The sequence below is a fragment of the Halichondria panicea genome, chromosome 1 (genome assembly GCF_963675165.1).
Source record: "Halichondria panicea chromosome 1, odHalPani1.1, whole genome shotgun sequence".
NCBI lineage: Eukaryota > Metazoa > Porifera > Demospongiae > Suberitida > Halichondriidae > Halichondria > Halichondria panicea.
In genome coordinates this window covers 16,708,499-16,728,508 of record NC_087377.1, presented here as the reverse complement: position 1 = coordinate 16,728,508, position 20,010 = coordinate 16,708,499, and the positions used below count along the sequence as shown (strand labels likewise).

General features: G+C 41.7%; 3 protein-coding genes and 3 long non-coding RNA genes across 10 annotated transcripts in view; 4 read left to right on the top strand and 2 right to left on the bottom strand.

The window, feature by feature from the left end:
* LOC135352268 (upstream stimulatory factor 1-like) overlaps nucleotides 1–16,948 on the top strand; it is a 61,606-nt gene extending 44,658 nt beyond the window's left edge. Inside the window, exons 1-3 of one of the 2 annotated variants that reach the window (XR_010399694.1) lie at nucleotides 14,242–14,354; nucleotides 14,683–16,430; nucleotides 16,587–16,948. Coding sequence is in view for 1 of the 2 variants with exons in the window: in XM_064551458.1 (XP_064407528.1) it covers nucleotides 15,221–15,370 (150 nt within the window). In the remaining variant the exon portion in view is untranslated. Of the gene's footprint in view, nucleotides 1–14,241; nucleotides 14,355–14,682; nucleotides 16,431–16,586 lie in introns of those variants that run through there. The other variant, XM_064551458.1, reaches the window with a different exon arrangement.
* Nucleotides 1–20,010, bottom strand: part of LOC135352234 (uncharacterized) — a 61,240-nt gene that overhangs the window by 39,962 nt on the left and 1,268 nt on the right. Inside the window, exons 2-5 of one of the 2 annotated variants that reach the window (XM_064551402.1) lie at nucleotides 19,181–19,987; nucleotides 18,712–19,064; nucleotides 18,398–18,472; nucleotides 17,632–18,192 (exon numbers count right to left, since the gene is read on the bottom strand). In XM_064551402.1, the coding sequence (XP_064407472.1) occupies nucleotides 17,632–18,192; nucleotides 18,398–18,472; nucleotides 18,712–19,064; nucleotides 19,181–19,987 (1,796 nt within the window). Of the gene's footprint in view, nucleotides 1–17,253; nucleotides 18,193–18,397; nucleotides 18,473–18,711; nucleotides 19,065–19,180; nucleotides 19,988–20,010 lie in introns of those variants that run through there. The other variant, XM_064551401.1, reaches the window with a different exon arrangement.
* On the top strand, nucleotides 422–1,859 carry LOC135352277 (uncharacterized). The gene is made up of 3 exons (XR_010399709.1): nucleotides 422–774; nucleotides 1,158–1,362; nucleotides 1,581–1,859. It is a non-coding gene; the product is annotated as an uncharacterized LOC135352277 (long non-coding RNA).
* LOC135352294 (uncharacterized) lies at nucleotides 2,847–3,637 on the top strand. The gene is made up of 3 exons (XR_010399729.1): nucleotides 2,847–2,962; nucleotides 3,018–3,175; nucleotides 3,232–3,637. It is a non-coding gene; the product is annotated as an uncharacterized LOC135352294 (long non-coding RNA).
* LOC135352242 (uncharacterized) lies at nucleotides 4,311–7,530 on the bottom strand. Its single transcript, XM_064551422.1, has 5 exons — nucleotides 6,198–7,530; nucleotides 5,947–6,041; nucleotides 5,833–5,900; nucleotides 5,522–5,596; nucleotides 4,311–5,316 (listed from the first exon to the last, which is right to left on the bottom strand). The coding sequence occupies exons 1-5, from the start codon at nucleotides 7,340–7,342 to the stop codon at nucleotides 4,387–4,389; spliced, it is 2,313 nt and encodes a 770-aa protein (XP_064407492.1). The 5' UTR covers nucleotides 7,343–7,530; the 3' UTR covers nucleotides 4,311–4,386.
* On the top strand, nucleotides 7,654–14,175 carry LOC135352275 (uncharacterized). 3 transcript variants are annotated; one of them, XR_010399705.1, is made up of 6 exons: nucleotides 7,654–8,062; nucleotides 8,438–8,576; nucleotides 12,442–12,505; nucleotides 12,695–12,907; nucleotides 13,374–13,552; nucleotides 13,812–14,175. It is a non-coding gene; the product is annotated as an uncharacterized LOC135352275 (long non-coding RNA). The 3 variants fall into 3 exon arrangements; XR_010399704.1 differs by having other exon boundaries at nucleotides 7,658–8,062; nucleotides 12,442–12,511; nucleotides 13,389–13,552; XR_010399703.1 differs by having other exon boundaries at nucleotides 7,660–8,062; nucleotides 12,442–12,511.

Here is a 20,010-nt window from a genome sequence, read left to right as displayed (position 1 = left end):
ACCACAAGTCAATGTATTAAAAAACCACGCCCAGATCACGCCCAAATACAATCAATACCAGGCCTAGTAGGCGACCTAGCGTTCAATTGGAGACAGATCGGCCTGGGGTCGAGGCTACTGTAAGGCTAGCCTCCTTCTCAGCTCAAGGCTCCATCCCAGGCCGATCCGTCTCTAATTGAACGCTAGGTCGCCTCCTCGAGGCGACCTAGCGTTCAATTAGAGACGGATCGGCCTGGGACGAGGAGGCGACCTAGCGTTCAATTAGAGACGGATCAGCCTGGGATCGAGGCTATAGTTAGTCATGCACCTCGGTCATGAAGGCATAGATGGGCGTGCCCGTCCCCTTTTTGTAGGCAGGCCACGCCCATCTAGTCAAGCATGACACTGAGATTACAATAAGATTACGGAAAATGAGGTCAAAGGTGGGATTTCAGAGATTTCAAGATTTCGGGATTTCATGAGATTTTATGAGATTTCAAAAGATTTCAAAAGTAGGTGTACAAGATTTCACAGAGTGTCGGACCCCTCGTAGATAGTATAGTATGTTTGAAGATGCCAAGATCAAGCTTCAAAAACAAGGCTAGATGAACATCTCATAGCTAGCTAGGTACTAGCAGTCGAACAGCAACTGGAATAAATGCGAGAAGTTTATTTTCCAGGAAGTGGGAGTGTCCGGAAGCAAATAGCTGGTGCCATTGTGTGAGTAGCTGCCTGTAGTTAGAGCTGTGTAGCATAGACCCAGACCACTGTTAGAAGCTGTTCAAAGCTCAGAAGGTAAGTACAGAAGTTGGTTTTGTAGTATATGTTTGAAATTAGGCGTATACTTCAAGTTGAAGCAAGTTTTGTTGAGTAATGTAGCCAAAATTGCCATTCCTGTAAACATGATTTTGGGCTTTTACATGGAGTAGCTAGTCTGTTACGGGTGGGACACAACTTCTAACTATATAAGTCTGTTCCAATGTTATTAAGCTAAGTGTATGCAGAGTTTTGTAAGTGTATCTCTTTGCAACAATTTGTCAGTTGACTTTTGTAGATGGCACTACATGTGAATATATCATAAATAGTATGTAAACAATACAAAGAGCATAGTTAAAACATGATCTATGGTTAAATGTTCAGTCATGTTTGCATATCTATCAATTCGTCTTTTACTCCAGGCCATTGATAACTTTTGTCTCTATATTCTCCTTGTCACTGTCACTGGTCTTCGCTGTCTGAGTCCAATTCAATTTCCGGCTCTTTCGTTTCAGCAATCTCTCTGCAAATGGACCAGAAGTACACCCTGGTCCACAGCCACAGTAATAATGGCTGCATCCCACTGCTGCTAACATTTAAAAACTCGCTATTACGTGGCAAATAACGGTGAGATTAATTAACCTGTTGCTCGTTAATGTTGGATGTTCAGGAATAATTTATGAGTAACATTACAGGTTTATTCCACTTGCTAGGTATACTAAATAAGCTGGGTAGGTTAGCTGAGCTTCTCTACAGTGGGGTAAGCATATACAGTGGTCTGTTCAGGCAATTCCTGATTAAAAAAATATTTGACCTGTAATAATAGCATATTTTTCGTACCACAGAATACAAGTACGACTGATTTGGACGATGCTTAGAATGTATTGAGGAGGACATCTGTTGGATGTAATACACAAAATGTGGCTTATTTTGTGCTCACATCTCTCCAACTAGTACTATTTTGTGGTTTTTTATACAGCATTTTCAACGATGCATCGACTCTCAATGGATCGACACGAAAAACAATTACATATAAATGTTCATCAATCCTATAAGATAGCACTGAACATGTTCAAATTCATCTCATATACTTTTGCAACAATTTGTCAGTTCAGTTTGCTGTGGCATGTAAATTTGTCTAAATTTGTTTGTTGAAGTTTCTAAGCAAAGCCACGTGGCTGCTTTGTGGCTATATTTAGTTCCTGCCATGTGTAATCGATTGGTGCAGGAAGCAGGAAACAAACTGCAAAGGGAAGAGGGTTATAAAAAAAATGCTACTTTTGCGCAAGCAATTGCGAATAGCTCATTAATATATTCATGAGAAAATAAAACTCCACGTAGGAGCATGCGCTGGAACCATTGCGGTTTGACTGCTAGTATCCTTGATGGGTTTGATTTCTCTCTCTTGACACTAAATAGTTTAATCAACCACGTGGGTGACCATAGTACAAAAGGTTAATTGATAAATTACAAAGAGTGGTTACCAGGCCAGGCCCTCTAGTGAGAGGGGCTGGGATCGAGGCTACTTGCAGACTACTTCAAGCCTAGTTTTTAGTGTCTATCAGTTTAAAACGTTATTTTTCAGGGGGGGTCAAATTTATTTTCGCCAATTTTGCTCAGAAGCAGAGATACAAGTCTCAAAGCCAGCTATGCAGTGACCTCGAGAACAAGCCGCTCCTGCTATCGAGGCTAGTGCAAGAGCAATACTTTTGATTGTATCTCTGCTTTTGAGCAAAATTGGCGAAAATAAAATTTGACCCCCCCTGAAAAATAACGTTTTAAACTGATAGACACTAAAAACTAGGCTTGAAGTAGTCTGCAAGAGAAGTTTGAATAAATCCAATTAGTGACCTTAATTAGCTAAGGTCAAGTGGTTCCAGCCTCCTCTGATCCAGACATAGGTTTGAAACCCGACCTCCTGTTAGGGACGGTCGGGCTCCACCCAACTACTATAACTGCTCAACGGTTGCAATGCGACGAAAACTAACAGCTTCTATAGGCTTCTAGCCACGTTCTCTTGGATTTTGATTTGTGGATTAGCAAACTAAAGCTTCTTTCTCGAGTTATGGCTAGTTTGACTCACATTGAAGGCTGTTGCAGAATCTTTCATAGCATCATCTGTCCGCATAAACTTTCTATTCAACATATGAGTTAGCCTTGCACTAAAGCGCTAGCTTTTTGTTAGCTACAATACTCAGAAAATATCTGTTAAAACAGCTAGCTAGCAGTTAGCCTCGATTCCAGGCCGGTTCAAGCGGCCTGGAATCGAGGCTAGCTAGTAGCCATTAATTTTGTGAAATTGATCTCTTTGGACACACCCTTTAATTATTCCTGTGGATGTAATGCGCATGCGCGCTCATTCCCCATGTGTGTGAGAAAATAATATCCAAGATCCAGATCCAGATCCTCCTGGCAGAATCATCTTTGTCTTGAGGGCCTGGTAAGCCACAAAACACTACCATATAACAATATAGATAACAATATGCATGTACACAGGTCTTTTCTTCTTAGATATTATATACACTGAACTATAGATCCTGGAAGAATCAATTTTCTTCTTTCTTGATGTCCTGGTAAGCCACATAATACAATAAATAACAACTTACAATAGATGCATGTAAATAAGTCTTTTCTTCTCAGTGACTTTATATAGATAAGCTAACTTTAATATAAAATTCATTATAGATAACACTAATACTTTTGAGCGAAAGCAAAAACATGGCGAGAGGCATTAGCACAGCGCCAGCTTGAACACTAGTTATGTAGTGCAATAATAGTGTCTATGATCCTACTACAACTCCTTTCTCAAAAGTTTCAGCCTCTAGTCTAGTTTAATTATATGGCTCCCGTTACCAGATTATACATTGTACACTACTGTATAACACTTTGATTATTTGTGTGGGTAGGTACTTCAGCATGTGATGTGTTAGATGGGCGTGCCCGTCCCCAGCCATAAAATGGGGGGACAGGTTTCAGCCCTATCTAGCATTCGTTCTGCTGCATCCCATACTAATATACTAGCCGCGCCTCTAACCACAGAGCTCAGCTTGCTGCAGAGAAGGGGAGGAGCTGGGAAGCCAGGGAATGCATTACGTAAGAACTATACAATCTGATTGGTGCTGAAATGCATTACGTAAGCAGTCTGCAATCTGATTGCATGGTGCTGCATGATTTTCTGCAGCAGAACGTACATATTTTATACCCGTACATGTGTTGTGTGTGGTGTCCCTTTTATCATAGTTGAGCCATTTTGCATTTAGCCAGTATAAATTATAGCTACTGTTATCATGTGATTTTCTCCCCCCTTACTTCCTAAGCCCTCAAACTTCCACTCAGTATGACTATGACCATGTGACTCTTTAACCCCTCAGTTCCCGAGCCCCACTCCTCACTGTCTGACTCGGAAGAGGAGATAGATTTTGGATTCTGGGAGAAGGCGTCCACCCTACCCTCGGACAAGACCCCAACCAAGGACCTGAACTTGTTATGAGACTGTTATATATTATTGTGTCTGTTTTTGTACGTACCACTTCATGTCATCATATTAACTATGTACGATGAAATGTTGTTGCAACTTATAATTAGAACATGATAATATTAATATCGTTAACTCAATGCACAACATTACAAAGAGAAACAATAACAAAATAACTAATTAGCACTTATAGAGAAGAAATCAACAGTTGGAATATAATTAATATATGCACTTGTCTGTCCTCCGGCTACAATGACCTCTCCACTAAGAAGTACTGAGCATGTGCAGCTGTATCGTGCAGTAGGCAGGTCTCCTACTTTCACCCACCTCCTGGTGTCAGGCTGGTAGAGGTGGATCGATGAACTTGGGTTGCCTCTGTTGTTTACTCCACCAACGGCTAATAGTGATCCCCCAATACTGAGAGGAGCTGACAGCCTGAGTGGTACTTCCCGTAAGGTCTGCCAGAGAGTGGGTGTGTCCAGGTTGGATCGGGCTTTTGCAATGAGTTCATTGAGGTCAACATGGTACACTGTCTTGGTTACTGTCACATTTATATCCCAACCTCCCATTAGGTAGAGGGTGTTTCCTATGAGAGTCGATTTCAGTTCTGATCGTGGGTTAGGTAGTGACTGAGCAATGTACCATCTTCTTGATGCCACGTCCAACACCTCCACAGAGGAGGTATATCCTTTATCATCAAACCCACCAGCTGCAATGATGTCGTTGTTGAAGGAGAGAGCCGTTGAGGAAGAACGAGCAATGTTCATTGGTGGGTACGGGTGAGTCCATTCCCCTGACTCCAACAGTGCTAGTTGATTAGTGCATTTGTTATTTCTCGGATCAGTTCCTCCCACCAGCACTAGTCGATTAGCGAGTGATGTCATAGCAAACCACTTGGCAGTGTACTCTGGTAGTTTGGCCCATTGATCTTGCTCGAGCTTCATCACTGTACACATGTCACGATCATTGTCTGCAATACCTCCACCAACATACACCGTGTCACCGATAACAACACTCTGTACCGAGCCATCCATCTTGATTGGCATGTCTTTTCCTCTTCTCCATTTCAGAGTGAGTGGAGGTATCAACTCTCTGGGAGGGGGACCCTGAATAACGAATGAGTGTAATTAGGATAGTGTCTACTAACAAGCGAGTGTTACTTGTAGCAATAATTGCATGCACACTAAATCACTTTCTCTAATTAGCTTAAGAGGCCACGCCCACCAGTCTAATAGAATGTACAGTACGATTATAAGAGATCAAAGCTTCTACTATCGCTCTGCAATAATATAATGGTGCATTTTGTCTCACCTGTCTCTGCTGTTGAATGATGGCGTCTCTCCTGACCAGCTCAGCATCTTTGTGCTCGATCTGTTCCCTGTGTGCCTGTACAGGGGAACGTTGGTAGATATCTTTGAACACAGACGTGAATATCATTATAGTGGAAAATTCTACAACAGAATGAGAACAAACAACAATTTCCGCTAAAGGAAGTACATAATTATAGGAACACTCAAACGGATGTGTAGTTACGGCTTAACACATGAGATAGCATCCATGCATGTTAAGGTACAATACTATTGTTGCTGTGGGAATCTCATTATCACACTACATGTACGCACCTTCTTGACTGGTTGAGTGTCCTTTGACTCCCTCTTTGTTGCCTCCAATGTGTCCGAGCCTCTTGTATCTAATTTAAGAGAGATTATAGGATATCAAGTTGGCCAAACACTCACCTTTAGTGACCTTCATTGGAGTGAAGGTTGTCGTGCTTATTCTTGTGTCTTTAGACATCTCCTCAATACCTTCTAGTTTGAGTTTGCTCAGATCCCTGTACGTGACAGGTACATACTTGTAATTATTATAATAATACGAATATTATATTACTGTAACTATATACGGCCCATGCTTCTTAACTTACGGTATAATTATTATATTATGCCAGGAGTATGGAGTATGGGTATATAGTACCTCTTCAAGAACTTACTGTTCCAGCAGAAATGTCTCCACCTCATCCGTACTTCCACAGGTGAGAACTTTGACCCCCATCACACTGAGAGCAGCCTGTACAGTAGGGGACACTGGGTAGATACGCTTGGCAACAGCTACAGTGACGAGAAAGTGAAGCTCCAAGCAGCCTTGTTTGACTGAACGGAGTTGTAGCGCTGCTCTTTGTAGACCAAGTGCTTCAGCAATTCTCGAAGTCAGCCTTTTCACATACTCCAGTGTGGCTACTCGCTCCGTGCATTTGAGAACAAATACTTTGGCCGTTTTCATACGAGATTTTGAAGAGAAAGATTCGGCCGGAACTTCAAACACATTTCGATGACAGAACTGATCAAGTGCAGAACAATGCTCATGTAGTTGTGCTTGGTCGTCTGGTGATCCCAGCAGCTCGATGAGGTACTGCACTATCTCATAATTGAAGAAGGAGATGTAATCACGTAGAGTCATGAACACTTCAGGCAAATTTTTGGCATTTTTGATTTCTTGCTTATCTTCTGGATCAAGTACTTTGACTCCAATCCCGTCGTTGAAAGCGTCAAGGCTGAGAATAAGATCTTTAATCCTTTCCAAAGGGATTCGTTGGTTTTCAAATGATCTTTGGATAATTAGAGTAAAAGCAGTGAAACTAATTATCATTTTCCTTGTATCACGTATGAGCCGATCCTCCAATTCAATTCTAATATCTTCATCAAGGCTAGAGGTGTCGAGGTGTGGGAAGCTGAAGGACGTCGGAGCCTCTGGTGGATGTTGCTGGTGTGGGGGTGGAGAGAGTGGTGGCTGTTCAACACGGCTGGTCGCAGTCTTGTGACGTTCGTAACTATCGTGCAGCTTCTTGACAACATCGTCAGTAGAAGGGCCAGCGATGGCAGCAATAAAGCCATGGAATACACTGGGATTGAGCTTAATTCGATGGATGATGGTATCTAAAATCTTTCGAGACTTATCGGAATCCATGACTCCATTCAGTCTAGAGTACTCGAGAACTTCATCTGGTATGTAGCCATTGGAGAAGAGGCTATCAGCATATGCAGCAGTTTGAGCTTTGAAGGTGGACACCAATGCTTCAAAGTTCTCTTGAAAGGACAGGTACTCTGGAGAATGGTCGGGGGTTGCTTGAGTGGCCATTGACAGCTAGCCTGTGAGTGGACCAGGGCATTTCATACAATGGCATATGGTGCACATCAATTTAGCATGTAGAATCTAAAAGGCTTATTATATTTTTTAGTGAAGTTAAACTGAGACTCTTGATCAATTGCAACTTTGAGATAGGCTAGCTATACTGCGAAAAAAATCTTCTGAGATATGAATCATGCACTCACTCCTTATATATAGGCCCTAGCTCTAAGTCATGGGATTAGATAGGAAGTGAACTGGTGAAGGACCCACAAAACCATTGATAATCTTCCTTCAGTGCATGCATGCATAGATACGGATACGATGCTCTGTGATGCATGCGCCCTTATTGATAGACTGGCTAGGCTAGTTAGTCTGGCCACGCCCTCCCATACTTCTTGTCGAGACTAAGAGTGGCAGTGACACAGCTACAAGACACGCTCTTTTCCTATTCTATCTCGATCCAATGCTGAATCAGCAAGCCACGTGGTGCCTCTGGAGAAACAACAAATCACTTTTAATTTTTAAGCATGGAGCCAGTTAAATTGCCACATCTGTATTTGGTGGATGCTTTGTCCAGTCCTACTGTGGGCCATAGTGACATAGCCAGGACCATGGAGAGAGACCATTGCTGAGGAGGTGGGGAGGGCAAGTTCCTGGTCAATCAGATGATCTTACATGACAAAGCTGCTCGTAAAGATGCAGAGTCTGATGACAAACTCAGGATGATGAGTGAGTGATAGTGTTGTTATTTAATAGCCTGATAGGATATACCTACTGCCAACATTTACATGTACACTGTTCCTATAGGACGCATTTGATTTTGTTTGGATTGTTTAGAATTAAAGCTGTTTGAAACTTTTAAATAGTATGTTGAAGAGTGCGCCAGTAGACTACCATCATGTAGCAAGCTCTGACAAGGGCTCTAATGACACGAGTATTTGACCTTATAGCCAGGGGTCATGTTATGGTGAAGTTGCTTGAGACTATTATAGCCATTGCCTTGGTTACATGTGCAGTGTTTGAAGACGTGCTTGTGTGTGTAGCGTTATTATTGTTTGGCCATAATTCGTAGTAAGTACTGTTCACATGTTTTCTCCTTTCTAGACCTGAGGATTTGTACAAAACAGGTGAGGTGGACTTTGACCCCAACTATGAGAGTTTACTAGCGGAGCTCCACCTAGCAACCAGCGGTAGCAACGCACCTGGAGTGGATCAGATACAATGAGAAACTAATACTGGAGAAGTGAGTGCTAGCATGTCAGACAACTACATACATTGGAGGTCTCTTTCTGAGAGCTTTGTTGACTTGTGTAGTCATCTGGTGTTGCAAACCTCCGATTTTATCGTATTTAATAGCATCTTTAATAGTGCTGCAATAATTATAGTGTGCTTAGATCAATAATAGTATTTATTTCAGGCCCAAATTGCAAATTGTACTTAATTGAAAATAACCAGCTACCTAAGTATCTGTATCTAACCGCAAACTTCCTTAAAACTCATACTTGTACATCGATCTTGACAAATATAAAAAATTAGTACCCTAAAAATAGAGGAAAATCTTAAGGTTACGGTAACCGTTTGCTCATTAATTATTCATGAGCTAGATCTGTCCAGCTAGAATGAGCTGGAAGTCCAGCTGAAACGCAGTAGTCATTTCATGGCTCGAATAGACACTTTTAGGTGCAGTCTGAACTAAGCTATATGCAGGGCCACACGAAGAGATATTTTAAAAAAAGGCTACTGAAGAGGCTGTTTTCCTTGGCTCTGTCAGCCATTTGTGTTTTGTGAGAGTTTCCTGGCCTGGAACGAAAAAACGCTTCGTGTAGCCCTCCAAAATGGTAAGAAGTATCCTATAAGAACAAGAACACAAAGCTAAAAGTATTTTTGGAAGCATAAAATGACTACTAGTTTGTGTTGTTTCCAGTAACTTGATGATCGCTCAGAGCTTCCACTGAAAGATGTTTTGAAGATTGATACTTGTCATACAGATAGATACACCAATATATTTATCATGTATGTGCTTCAAACTTTTATCATGGCACTTATAGTTTCACAAAAATCATTATAAGAAAATCATGAATATTCATTGAGCAAACTGTTTACCAACCTTAAAATTACTACCCTTAGTTGCTTGTCTCAGTAGTAGGAGATTGTTGCATGTGAGGTTTTAGTTATGTAAACATTGGCTACAACTGATCTGAGGAAATCTATATTGAATACTCTGTGGAGCTTAGGTGCATGGAGAGCTGTTTGGATTGATTTGATATGTGGCAAATCAATTAAACATGAAATAGCATACAAATATTCTTTTCATGTCAAAGAGGTCATAAATAGGTACATTGCTCTGTACAATACAACTGGTACTGACAAGCAGCTAAGCAACGCCATGGACCTCAAATATTTACTCTCTGATTTATCGATATTGCAATATTTGCGAATAAGCCAACAATGTACATGGAGGAGCTACACACAGCGCTTTAAAACCTAACAGTAACATACTTGGCAATTGGATGGATATGTGCCTATTAATCTATTAATTTTGCATTCCAAAGTTGTGGGATAGTTTACATTAAGACAAACCATAAGTTATCAAATCTCCTACAACTGAGACTGTAAGCAACTTGCAAACCACTGTAGTACAACCTTTTTCACCTCACTTGAAATGTACATTTTAAAAACAAAAAAAGAAATGTACCACTAATTGACCTCAGGTATGTGTACATATAGTAATGGTCAGAGCTGGGCATGCTCACAGTAAATGAATGATTGCAAGTAATAATGGGGGAACCTGGCTATACAAAATCCTATAATTATTTGTATCTGAGGTGGAGAATGGTATGGCAAAAGCTTGTCAATTGCTGTACCATCGGGAAGCAGCAGATAGATTGTTTGTTGCTGAAGCTACTACATGTTTGGCCTGAGGGTTGTTGATAGATTTCAATGCACTGGAGATGTGTCGCTGCTTATAAAGCCAGCTCAAGGGAGCACTGTCTCACGATGAATTAAAATGATTTGTGAAAAGCCGACTACCTAAAATTCAGACCCAATTGCGTCAGATCTAAAGTAGATCTAAAGCTGCTGCCACATTATGCTGTCTACTTAAACGCCTAGGATTCACTCGAAAGAAGGCTAAACACATCAATACAATGCTCTAAAAATAGATGTAGGTCTTGCACAACCAATCATTCATTTACAATTTGAAACTGTGAGCATGCCCAGCTCTGACCATTACTATATGTACACATACCTGAGGTCAATTAGTGGTACATTTCTTTTTTTGTTTTTAAACTGATATTTCAAGTGAGGTTGTAACACAAATCACTATACAATGTTGCTATGCAAACAACATGTAGTCCTGAGCAATAAGGGCTTCTAGAATTTGTATAGCGGTACTTTTTGAGTAGACCCTCAAAAGTACCCACTATAAGGTATCAAGAGTAGATGCTTTTATCTACTCTTGGTGTGTGGAAACTCACATATAAATTATGGTGAGGTTTGAAGAAGTTTCAGGCTGAAGAAACTGTTAGTACGAAGTACCTTAAGGTTATGGGAAACAATGTTTATGAATATTTAATTAGGTACATGTTTATTATAATTATATCCAGAGAACAAAGAAAGTTTTGCAGTACCAAACTTTATACACATATCTCAACAGCACAAATAACCTAGAAAAGAAAATATGGACACTATTCCAGCTTATTGTAGGTGCTGGTCTAACATATACATGATTGCATAAAAATAAATTTTTCGCAACAGTTTATGGACAGGAGAAGGCTCAGAACCAGGGGCTTGCAGTATCCATGGCAAGGTATCAACCTATACTGGAGGGCCAGAAATAACCAGATCCTTCTTTTTCATTCCATAGAGAGCTCAGTACTTGAGAACATACCGTGGATTACTCAGTAGAGCAGAAAGAAAGCAGACTAAAACAAGAATAACTCTTCTCTAATTATGAGTGTACTTGGATTTTTTGTTTCTGGCCCTGCCCTGACATTCTGATAATTAGAAAATCAATATTTCAGAGCTAAGCATGCTGTCAGAGCTGCAAAAACTGACGCAGAACTATTGGACCACTATCGCACGAGTGTCTTTGTGGGCTTTGCAGGTTTTATAATTATATTCATAGCGAAATTTGTATGCGTGGGTGCAACTGTTGCCCATAACCTTAAACACTGACAGATCACCAAATATTGTTTGGAAGTGAAGGGAGTGAAAGCCTATAGCTTATCTAGTAGAGGAATAATTATGTTCGGACCTGATGTTCAAAACCGGTATACGGCAGTGAGCGAGTTAGTAGGTTCTTTAGGGTAACAATTGTTCGTACAGTACAAGTCTCAGCATTAGACCATTCTCTACTTCAAATCCTCCCGGTTCTATGAGTCTCCATAGTCTAGTTCTAGAAGCCATGCACCATTGCTCACTTTTTATTTAGTCATGTCAAGAGTTTATGATAGAGGAGAGAGTATCGAACGTAGGCATACTGTGTATCAGATGTATGCGGAGAGTAACGTGACTTCCTGTATCTGTCACTAGGCATACTGTACATCAGATGTATGCGGAGAGTAACGTAACTTCCTGTATCTGTCACAAGCTTGGAATTTGCACACTGACCAATCCAGTGTGGGTGATGTACTCTATCAAGAAAGTAGATTACATCACCCACACTTGGATGGGTTGATAGATTACATCACCCACGCTTGGATTGGTCAGTGTGCAAATTCCAAGCTTGTGACAGATACAGGAAGTCACGTTACTCTCCGCATACATCTGATGTACAGTATGCCTACGTACAGTATGCCTACGTTCGGTACTCTCTCTCTCTATCATAGACTCTCTCTCTATCATAGACTCTCTATCATAAACTCTTGGTCATGTGAATGTGAATGTGAATGTACCCAATACTATTTGTTTGCATAGCAACATTGCATGGTGGTTTTGTGGTAAGCAGTGAACGATATGTATCAAGAGTAGATAATTATTCTACTCTTGTATGTATGCAAACAGCTGTATCAGCAGGGTTAGCACTTCAGTGCTCTAGTTCTAATTGTAAATCGACTGATTGATTTGTCTTCCAGTTTAATTTTTCCACCTCTGACCTTTGCCCCCAGTTATGCGGCCATTTTTCAGCCCGGCCAAGTGTTGAGGAGACAAGAAGAGGCACTGAGAATGGAGGTAGAGGTACAGAGTACATTAGCTGGAAAATGCATTTGTGTCATACTTTGTAGAGTCCCTTAAAGTCATTCAAGGTCAGCTATTATAGTGTGTCCTATTCAGCACATGATGTGTGTTTCCCTGTAATGTATTGGAAGGTGTGCCATGTACAATCATGTACGACCCGCACACACACACACACACCTTTAGGCCTACTATGCTGCTAAGAGAGGGGTCTCACGTAAACTGGCCACTCAGACGCTAACAGACCTCAGCAGTATGGAAAAGGGTCTGTCATCAGAGACTACAAACTGCCCAGCCCTTACATGCAGCCCACCTCCAGTCTGGTGAGCAGCCTATAAGCAGTGAGGGACAGTCTGAAGACATGGGTCCATGGACAGGGGCTACTGAGGAACATCCAAGGTACGTACTTATTTGATTTAAGGCGATACTATTAGGAAGCCACAGAGCTCGTTTCTTTTGGAGACTGAACAATTATGGTGAAGTCTTGGTGTCGCATATTTAGAGGGTCGCATCTAATTGGAGGTTACTCTACTATCCTCGATTATAGGCTGCTTAAAATTATATTGTTTCTAGCGGCCTGGAATCGAGGCTGTGGTTTGACCTCTATTTAGGACGCGACATAAAAATATAATTGTCACCCGCAGCAGTCGCTACTTTTAGAGGTCAAAATATTACCTAAGATCGAGGGTGTCGCATATTTGGAGGGTCGCCTTAAATTGAACAAGTACGGTACTTGTGTATAATGTGTAGTTGGTTATAATGTGGGCCCTAACTTTGGTCTTGTGCATGATACCCAGGTATGTACCCACACAGAGTTCACACCAAGTAACATAAAAGCAAACACTTAAAAACTGTTTTAATACAGAGATACTACACGTAGGAACAGAGCCGACCGACGTGGAGACGGTTACTATCGCTACTGAAGAGGTGGTACCCAGTTCACAGTTTGAGATAGAGATAAGTCAGAGTGATGATGGGGAGAGTGTGGAGCAGCTACAGGCCAGTGACTTGGACCCTAACTTTGGCCTTGTGCATGATACCCAGGTAACACACACACACACAGTTCACACCAAGTAATATATAAAAACTAGCACTTAAAAACGCTTTTTTAAAGGTATCCGGCTTCTAAGACGTTTCGTTTTCGTATTATTTTTACTTTCGTATTACATGGTTAGAATTTGCATGATGGTAACTACCTCCCAAATAACGAACACACACACACACACACACACTCACACACACACACACTCACACACACACACACACACACACACACGCTTGTTGTTCCTGCCCACTCACACAGGAGGTCCACACGCTCACTAGCGATGATGGTTTGCCCTCTGACATGACCTCTGAGGATGGCTCCACCCTCAACGCTATAGGCCACGCCCTCATTCAGATGCAGCAAGGTGGACAGACCACCCCCTCATCTCAGTTCCTCATCACTAGGAGCACCTCATCTGGTTCAGAGTCTGGCCAAAATGGTGAGTAATGGAGGCCAAATTTATCAGTGTGACGATACATTTTTGGGGGCAAATCCAAAATTATATATAGGCTTCGATAAGTTATCCAAGTGCTTGTACATACTAATTACATGTAGAACCATGAGTATTATTGCTAATGTTTTAATTATAAAATAAGGTTTCTTCGAAGTGGTGTTGAAAAATAGTCAGTTTTTACTATGTTGTTGTGTGTGTTCAGTGTGTTCAGGTCCTCTGTATGTGATGATCCCACCATCCAGTAGTGCTGAGATACTGCATGCAATGGGTCGACCTATAGCACCCAAGATGAGCGGGATATCAACTATGGATTATCACACGGCCGACCCCATCATTCAAATGCAGTTGTGAGTACACAGTTCATGTGATTGCCTACCTCTGCATAACATGTATGACAGTGTGTGTTAGGGAAAGCATCATTCTTGCTACATACAGTATTACTAGAATATTTTGCGGGTAAAAACCTTTGCGAATCAGCCAAATCAGCAACAAATTTAACCCTTTGCGATCTAACTAGTGTGTTCTGGCAAGGATCGTGTGTATTTACTAGTAGGTTTTGCGATTTTATTGTTGCAAATTGATCAACCCTCTCAAATTCGCATAATTATGCTCGTAAAACATTCTAGTAATACGGTAACTGTGAGGAGTGTTGTTATTATGGTGGTTGGTTTGCAGGTCTGGGGATATGGCCGCCAACAGGGAAGCTCAGAGGAAGGCTACACACAATGAAGGTGCTGCAAATTCAATACTGAAAGTTATAATGTACAACAGATGTACATGTACTTATGTGGTCATAATCAAATAGAAGCATTTCCCACAAAATACAGTTAACGAAGCTTTAATATCAAATCTGCCACTTCTAAAACTAATAACATATTTGTGTGGAGGCTATCCATCCATGCTGTAAACGTCTTAGTGTGTGTGTCTGTTCATGTGTGTACTAAAGTACTATCGAAAGCCATCGAAATATCTACTAACTTGGTTTTTTTTAAGCCTAAATTTCCTAATATTATTGCTAAGCATGCATTAGTGTAGAGCCCAGTGTTATGTTAGTTACTAGTATCATAGAATCCAGCAGAGTTCATCGTATATAACACATGTAGTTAGTTGTACATAAAATTAATAATTTATGCTATTTTTTAATAGCTAAGCATGTTTTTTTGTTATCTCCACGTTCATGTCTCACCCTCACGTCATGTTTCCTTGACTGCAGTATGTGTACAGCAAGGGAACGGTACTGGACAAGACAGTCTGGCACCTTCGCAAGCACAACCTATGCACTTGTCAGCTTCGTCACAATTCTCTCCCCTCTTACAATCATCGTTGCCGACTGGAGCCTCTAATCCAAACACACCACTCTTAAGCTCACTCGTACAAACTCTATCCTCCATTGCGAGCACGACCACTTCTCCGTCCACTCCTGTACCGAAATCCTCCATGCTGGCACAAGCCAACAACAATGGCGGGGGTGGCGGTGGTGGTGGTGGTGGTCTCTCTGCCGCGGCTGCTGCTAGTCTGCTCAACACTCTGATTCTGGCTCAGAATGTGCTCACAAGCAACTCAAGTGCTGGTAGCCCCGGGCAAGATTCAATGTCTATGGAAACGGTGGACCAATCCTCTCAACAGTAGTGTACAGTATATTATAATTGTGGACTGTTTATACTGTTCTAGTTTTAACGTGTGTTTTTTAGTAATCTCTCCTTCACTTACTATAGCTACATTGTCAGTATTATTATGTATACATAGTTTTTATACATGATATTTGTGTGGAGCTCTTTGAGAAAAATATTGTAGCCAAGCCCATTTATATGTAACCACGCCCATTATAATTATGTGCAGCCTAGCCTCCATCTCAAGCCGCACTTCCTAGAAAGTTGGCCTGGTAATGGACTGCTTGTGCATGAGCTAACCATTAGCTGGCATTGAGAAGAACCTTCATCAAGAACAAGGTAAGTGTGTATAATGTGTAGTTATGCAGTGCAATGAGTTGACTGTGTACTATTGAATGTACAGTACAAAGAATGGGAACCTAGCATGCTTCAGTACTAGTCTGTATGTACATGCACTTGTATACAAGGTATGCTTCAATGTATGCAGTTTAGGTGTGTACAGGGAAACGTGTGTCAATTGAGAACACTAGCTCACAATATTTGTACATGACATTGTACAGTACGTGTACCAGACCCTTCATCACACTACCAGTTTGAATGTGTCCATGTGTTGTTTATCCTGGCTACAGGACACTGCCGAGGGTAGCACTTCAGTGCTCTAGTTCTAATTGTAGATTGACTGATCGATTTGTCTTCTGTACTATTGTTTGATTTTTCCGCCCCTCATCTTTTCTGGCCCCCAGTTATGTGGCCATTTTTCAGCCCGGCCAAGTGTTGAGGAGACAAGAAGAGGCACTGAGAATGGAGGTAGAGGTACAGAGTACATTAGCTGGAAAATGCATTTGTGTCATACTTTGTAGAGTCCCTTAAAGTCATTCAAGGTCAGCTATAGTGTGTCCTATTTGAGGTGTGCAATGTACAATCATGTACGACCCCCCCCCCCACACACACACACACACACACCTTTAGGCGTACTATGCTGCTAAGAAGGCCACTCAGTGTGACTATGACCGTGTGACTCTTTAACCCCTCAGTTCCATTAGGATAACTGGGGGCCGGAAAAGATAAGCCTACTATGCTGCTAAGAAAGAGAGGGGCCTCACGTAAACTGGCCACTCAGTGTGACTATGATCATGTGAATCTTTAACCCCTCAGTTCCCGAGCCCCACCCCTCACTGTCTGACTCGGAAGAGGAGATAGACTTTGTATTCTGGGAGAAGGCTTCCACCCTACCCTCGGACAAGACCCCAACCAAGGACCTGAACTTGTTATGAGACTGTTAAATATTATTTTGTCTGTTTTTGTACTATTTTCTGGCCATGTAATTATGTATGTACCACTTCATGTCATCATAATAACTTTATATGCGATTAAAATTCTGTTGCAACTTAATATTCTATTACCTGCTTATAACGTGCAAATATTTAAGGCGTGGCTTCCGGTAAGCAGTCATTCCGCGAACATTGTGCAACGAAAAGAGGCCTATCCACAAAATATAAATGCCTCAAAAATTTCGCGCTATACGGTAATTAGCACTTACAGAGAAGAAATCAACAGTTCAAATGAAATATTTTTATGCGAAATTAATTAGAAAACTTTTTTTCAAAAAGATCGTTAACAATGCACAACATATTACAATAACTAATTAATCGCTTATACAAAAGAAATCAACTGTTTGAACATAATAATTAAGTAGTTTTGTCTGTCCTCCGGCTACAATGACTTCTCCACTAGAAAGTACTGAGCATGTGCAGAAGTATCGTGCAGTAGGCAGGTCTCCCACTTTCACCCACCTCCTGGTGTCAGGCTGGTAGAGGTGGATCGATGAACTTGGGTTGCCTCTGTCGTCCAGTCCACCAACGGCTAATAGTGACCTCCCAATACTGAGAGGAGCTGACAACACGAGTGGTACTTCCTGTAAGGTCTGCCATAGAGTGGGTGTGTCCAGGTTGGAAAGGGCTTTTGCAATGAGTTCATTGAGGTCGACGTGGTGCACTGTCTTGGTTGCACACACAGTGTGATCGTACCCTCCCATTAGGTAGAGGGTGTTTCCTATGAGAGTCGATTTCAGTACTGATCGTGGGTTAGGTAGTGACTGAGCAATGTACCATCTTCTTGATGCCACGTCCAACACCTCCACAGAGGAGATGGCACATCGGTAATTATCACGCCCACCAGCTACAATGATGTGGTTGTTGAAGGAGACAGCTGTTGAGGAAGAACGAGCAATGTTCATTGGTGGGTACGGGTGAGTCCATTCCCCTGATTCAAATACTGCAAGCTGATTGGCGCGTTTGAGGTTTCTTGGATCAATTCCTCCCACCAGCACTAGTCGATTAGCGAGTGATGTCATAGCGAACCATTTGGCAGTGTACTCTGGTAGTTTGGTCCATTGATCTTGCTCGAGCTTCATCACTGTACACTTGTCACGATCATTGACTGCAGTACCTCCACCAACATACACCGTGTCACCGATAACAACACTCTGTACCGAGATGCCCATCTTGATTGGCATGTCTTTTCCTCTTCTCCATTTCAGAGTGAGTGGAGGTCTCAACTCTCTGGGAGGGGGACCCTGAATAATGAATGAGTGTAATTAGGATAGTGTCTACTAACAAGCGAGTGTTACTTGTAGCAATAATTGCATGCACACTAAATCACTTTCTCTAATTAGCTTAAGAGGCCACGCCCACCAGTCTAATAGAATATACAGTACGATTATAAGAGATCAAAGCTTCTACTATAGCTCTGCAATAATATAATGGTGCATTTTGTCTCACCAGTCTCTGCTGTTGAATGATGGCGTCTCTCCTGACCAGCTCAGCATCTTTGTGCCCAATCTGCTCTCCGTGTGCCTGTATAGGAGAACGTTGGTGGAAATCTTTGAATTAAAACACAGACGTGAATATCATTAGTTGAAATTCTACAACAGGACGAGAACAAGAAACAATTTGCGCTAAAGGAAGTACATAATTATAGGCACACTCAAACGGATGTGTAGTTACGGCTTAACACATGAGACAGCATCCATGCATGTTAAGGTACAATACTATTGTTGCTGTGGGAATCTCATTATCACACTACATGTACGCACCTTCTTGACTGGTTGAGTGTCCTTTGACTCCCTCTTTGTTGCCTCCACTGTGTCCGAGCCACTTGTCAGGTCAACATCTGCAGTCAAGTTATTATCTGGTTGAGTGTCCTCCCGAGGTTGTATCTGTAGAGACTTCACTAGATGATCAATTTCTCTGGGTTGAACTTCAAACTGTTCTTGTTGAGGAGTGGTCACTTCTTCTAGTCCATAAACTTGCTCAGCTTGAAGCCGATCGATAGATGCTTGTGAATGAGTGTCTTTCTCAGATACTTGATGTAAAAGTTTTACTTGAGTGTCCTTGGACTCCCTCTTTGTTGCCTCCACTGTGTCAGAGTCGCTTGTCAGTGAAGCATCTAAAGTAAAAGTTAAATCTTCAATAAGGAACTTTTTCCGAATAAAATAAGACACAATTGACTCACAAATTATTTGCGGTAAAATATAAAACACATTAATTATTTAATTGACTCACAGATGTCCCTGGCAGATGGTCTCCTCCTCATGTCTTCTTGCAAGCAACTGTCGATAAGCTTCCTCAACCTGTGTGTGTGAGGGATCTGGGCAACACGGTCTAATCGATCTTCCACAGATTTGACCGTCTTCAGCTTGCGAACAATCTGTACCATAATCACCCCAAGGGAAAAAACATCGACGCTATTATCGTAATTCTCCTTGTCCAATCGAATAGCCTCGAGAGGTAGATACCCCATACGGTGACCAATGGCTGTGAGGGTGTGGCTAAGCTTGGAGGAATCGTATAGCCGTGACATGCCAAAGTCGGATATCTTTGCGACAGGCACTGGTCGTGTAAGCTTCAGCAAGACGTTATCGCCACAGAGGTCACGGTGGATAATCTGCTTGCTGTGAATGTAGGCCAGACCATAAGCAATGTCTTTGGAGAGGCTAATTTCACATTTGCTAGTGAGGGACTCTTCACCAAGGCCGGAGAAATAGGATCTCAGATTGCAATCCATCAGCTCAACAACGAGGATTGTGCTCCCTGATTTGGGGTGCTTAGCTGTCGACAAATACAGAACAACGTTTGGGTGCTGGAGTGACTGGAGAAACTCACATTCACGATCAAATGCTTTGCTAGCTTCTTCACTTTTACCGGCTGGGAAACCTGTCTGCATTTCTACAGCCTCATAAATTAGAAGTTTGACTGCACATATCTCGCCCTTGTAGCTGCCTTTGAAGACTGCTCCAAATGCACCTTTACCGAGAGGCTTGTCTAGGAAAACGGTCAAATCGTCGTTGATCAGCTGGCGATTTTGATAAACTGTAGATTATTGTGTGTGTGTG

What these genes read in the sequence shown, in the direction of transcription:
- LOC135352242 (XM_064551422.1), bottom strand. Translation starts at nt 7,342, where the DNA reads ATGGCCACTCAAGCAACCCCCGACCATTCTCCAGAGTACCTGTCCTTT. An exon ending in ACACTCAACCAGTCAAGAAG is followed by an intron (nt 5,597 to 5,832) that starts GTGCGTACATGT and finishes TCCCCTGTACAG; the next exon opens with GCACACAGGGAACAGATCGA. An exon ending in TCATTCAACAGCAGAGACAG is followed by an intron (nt 5,317 to 5,521) that starts GTGAGACAAAAT and finishes TTCGTTATTCAG; the next exon opens with GGTCCCCCTCCCAGAGAGTT.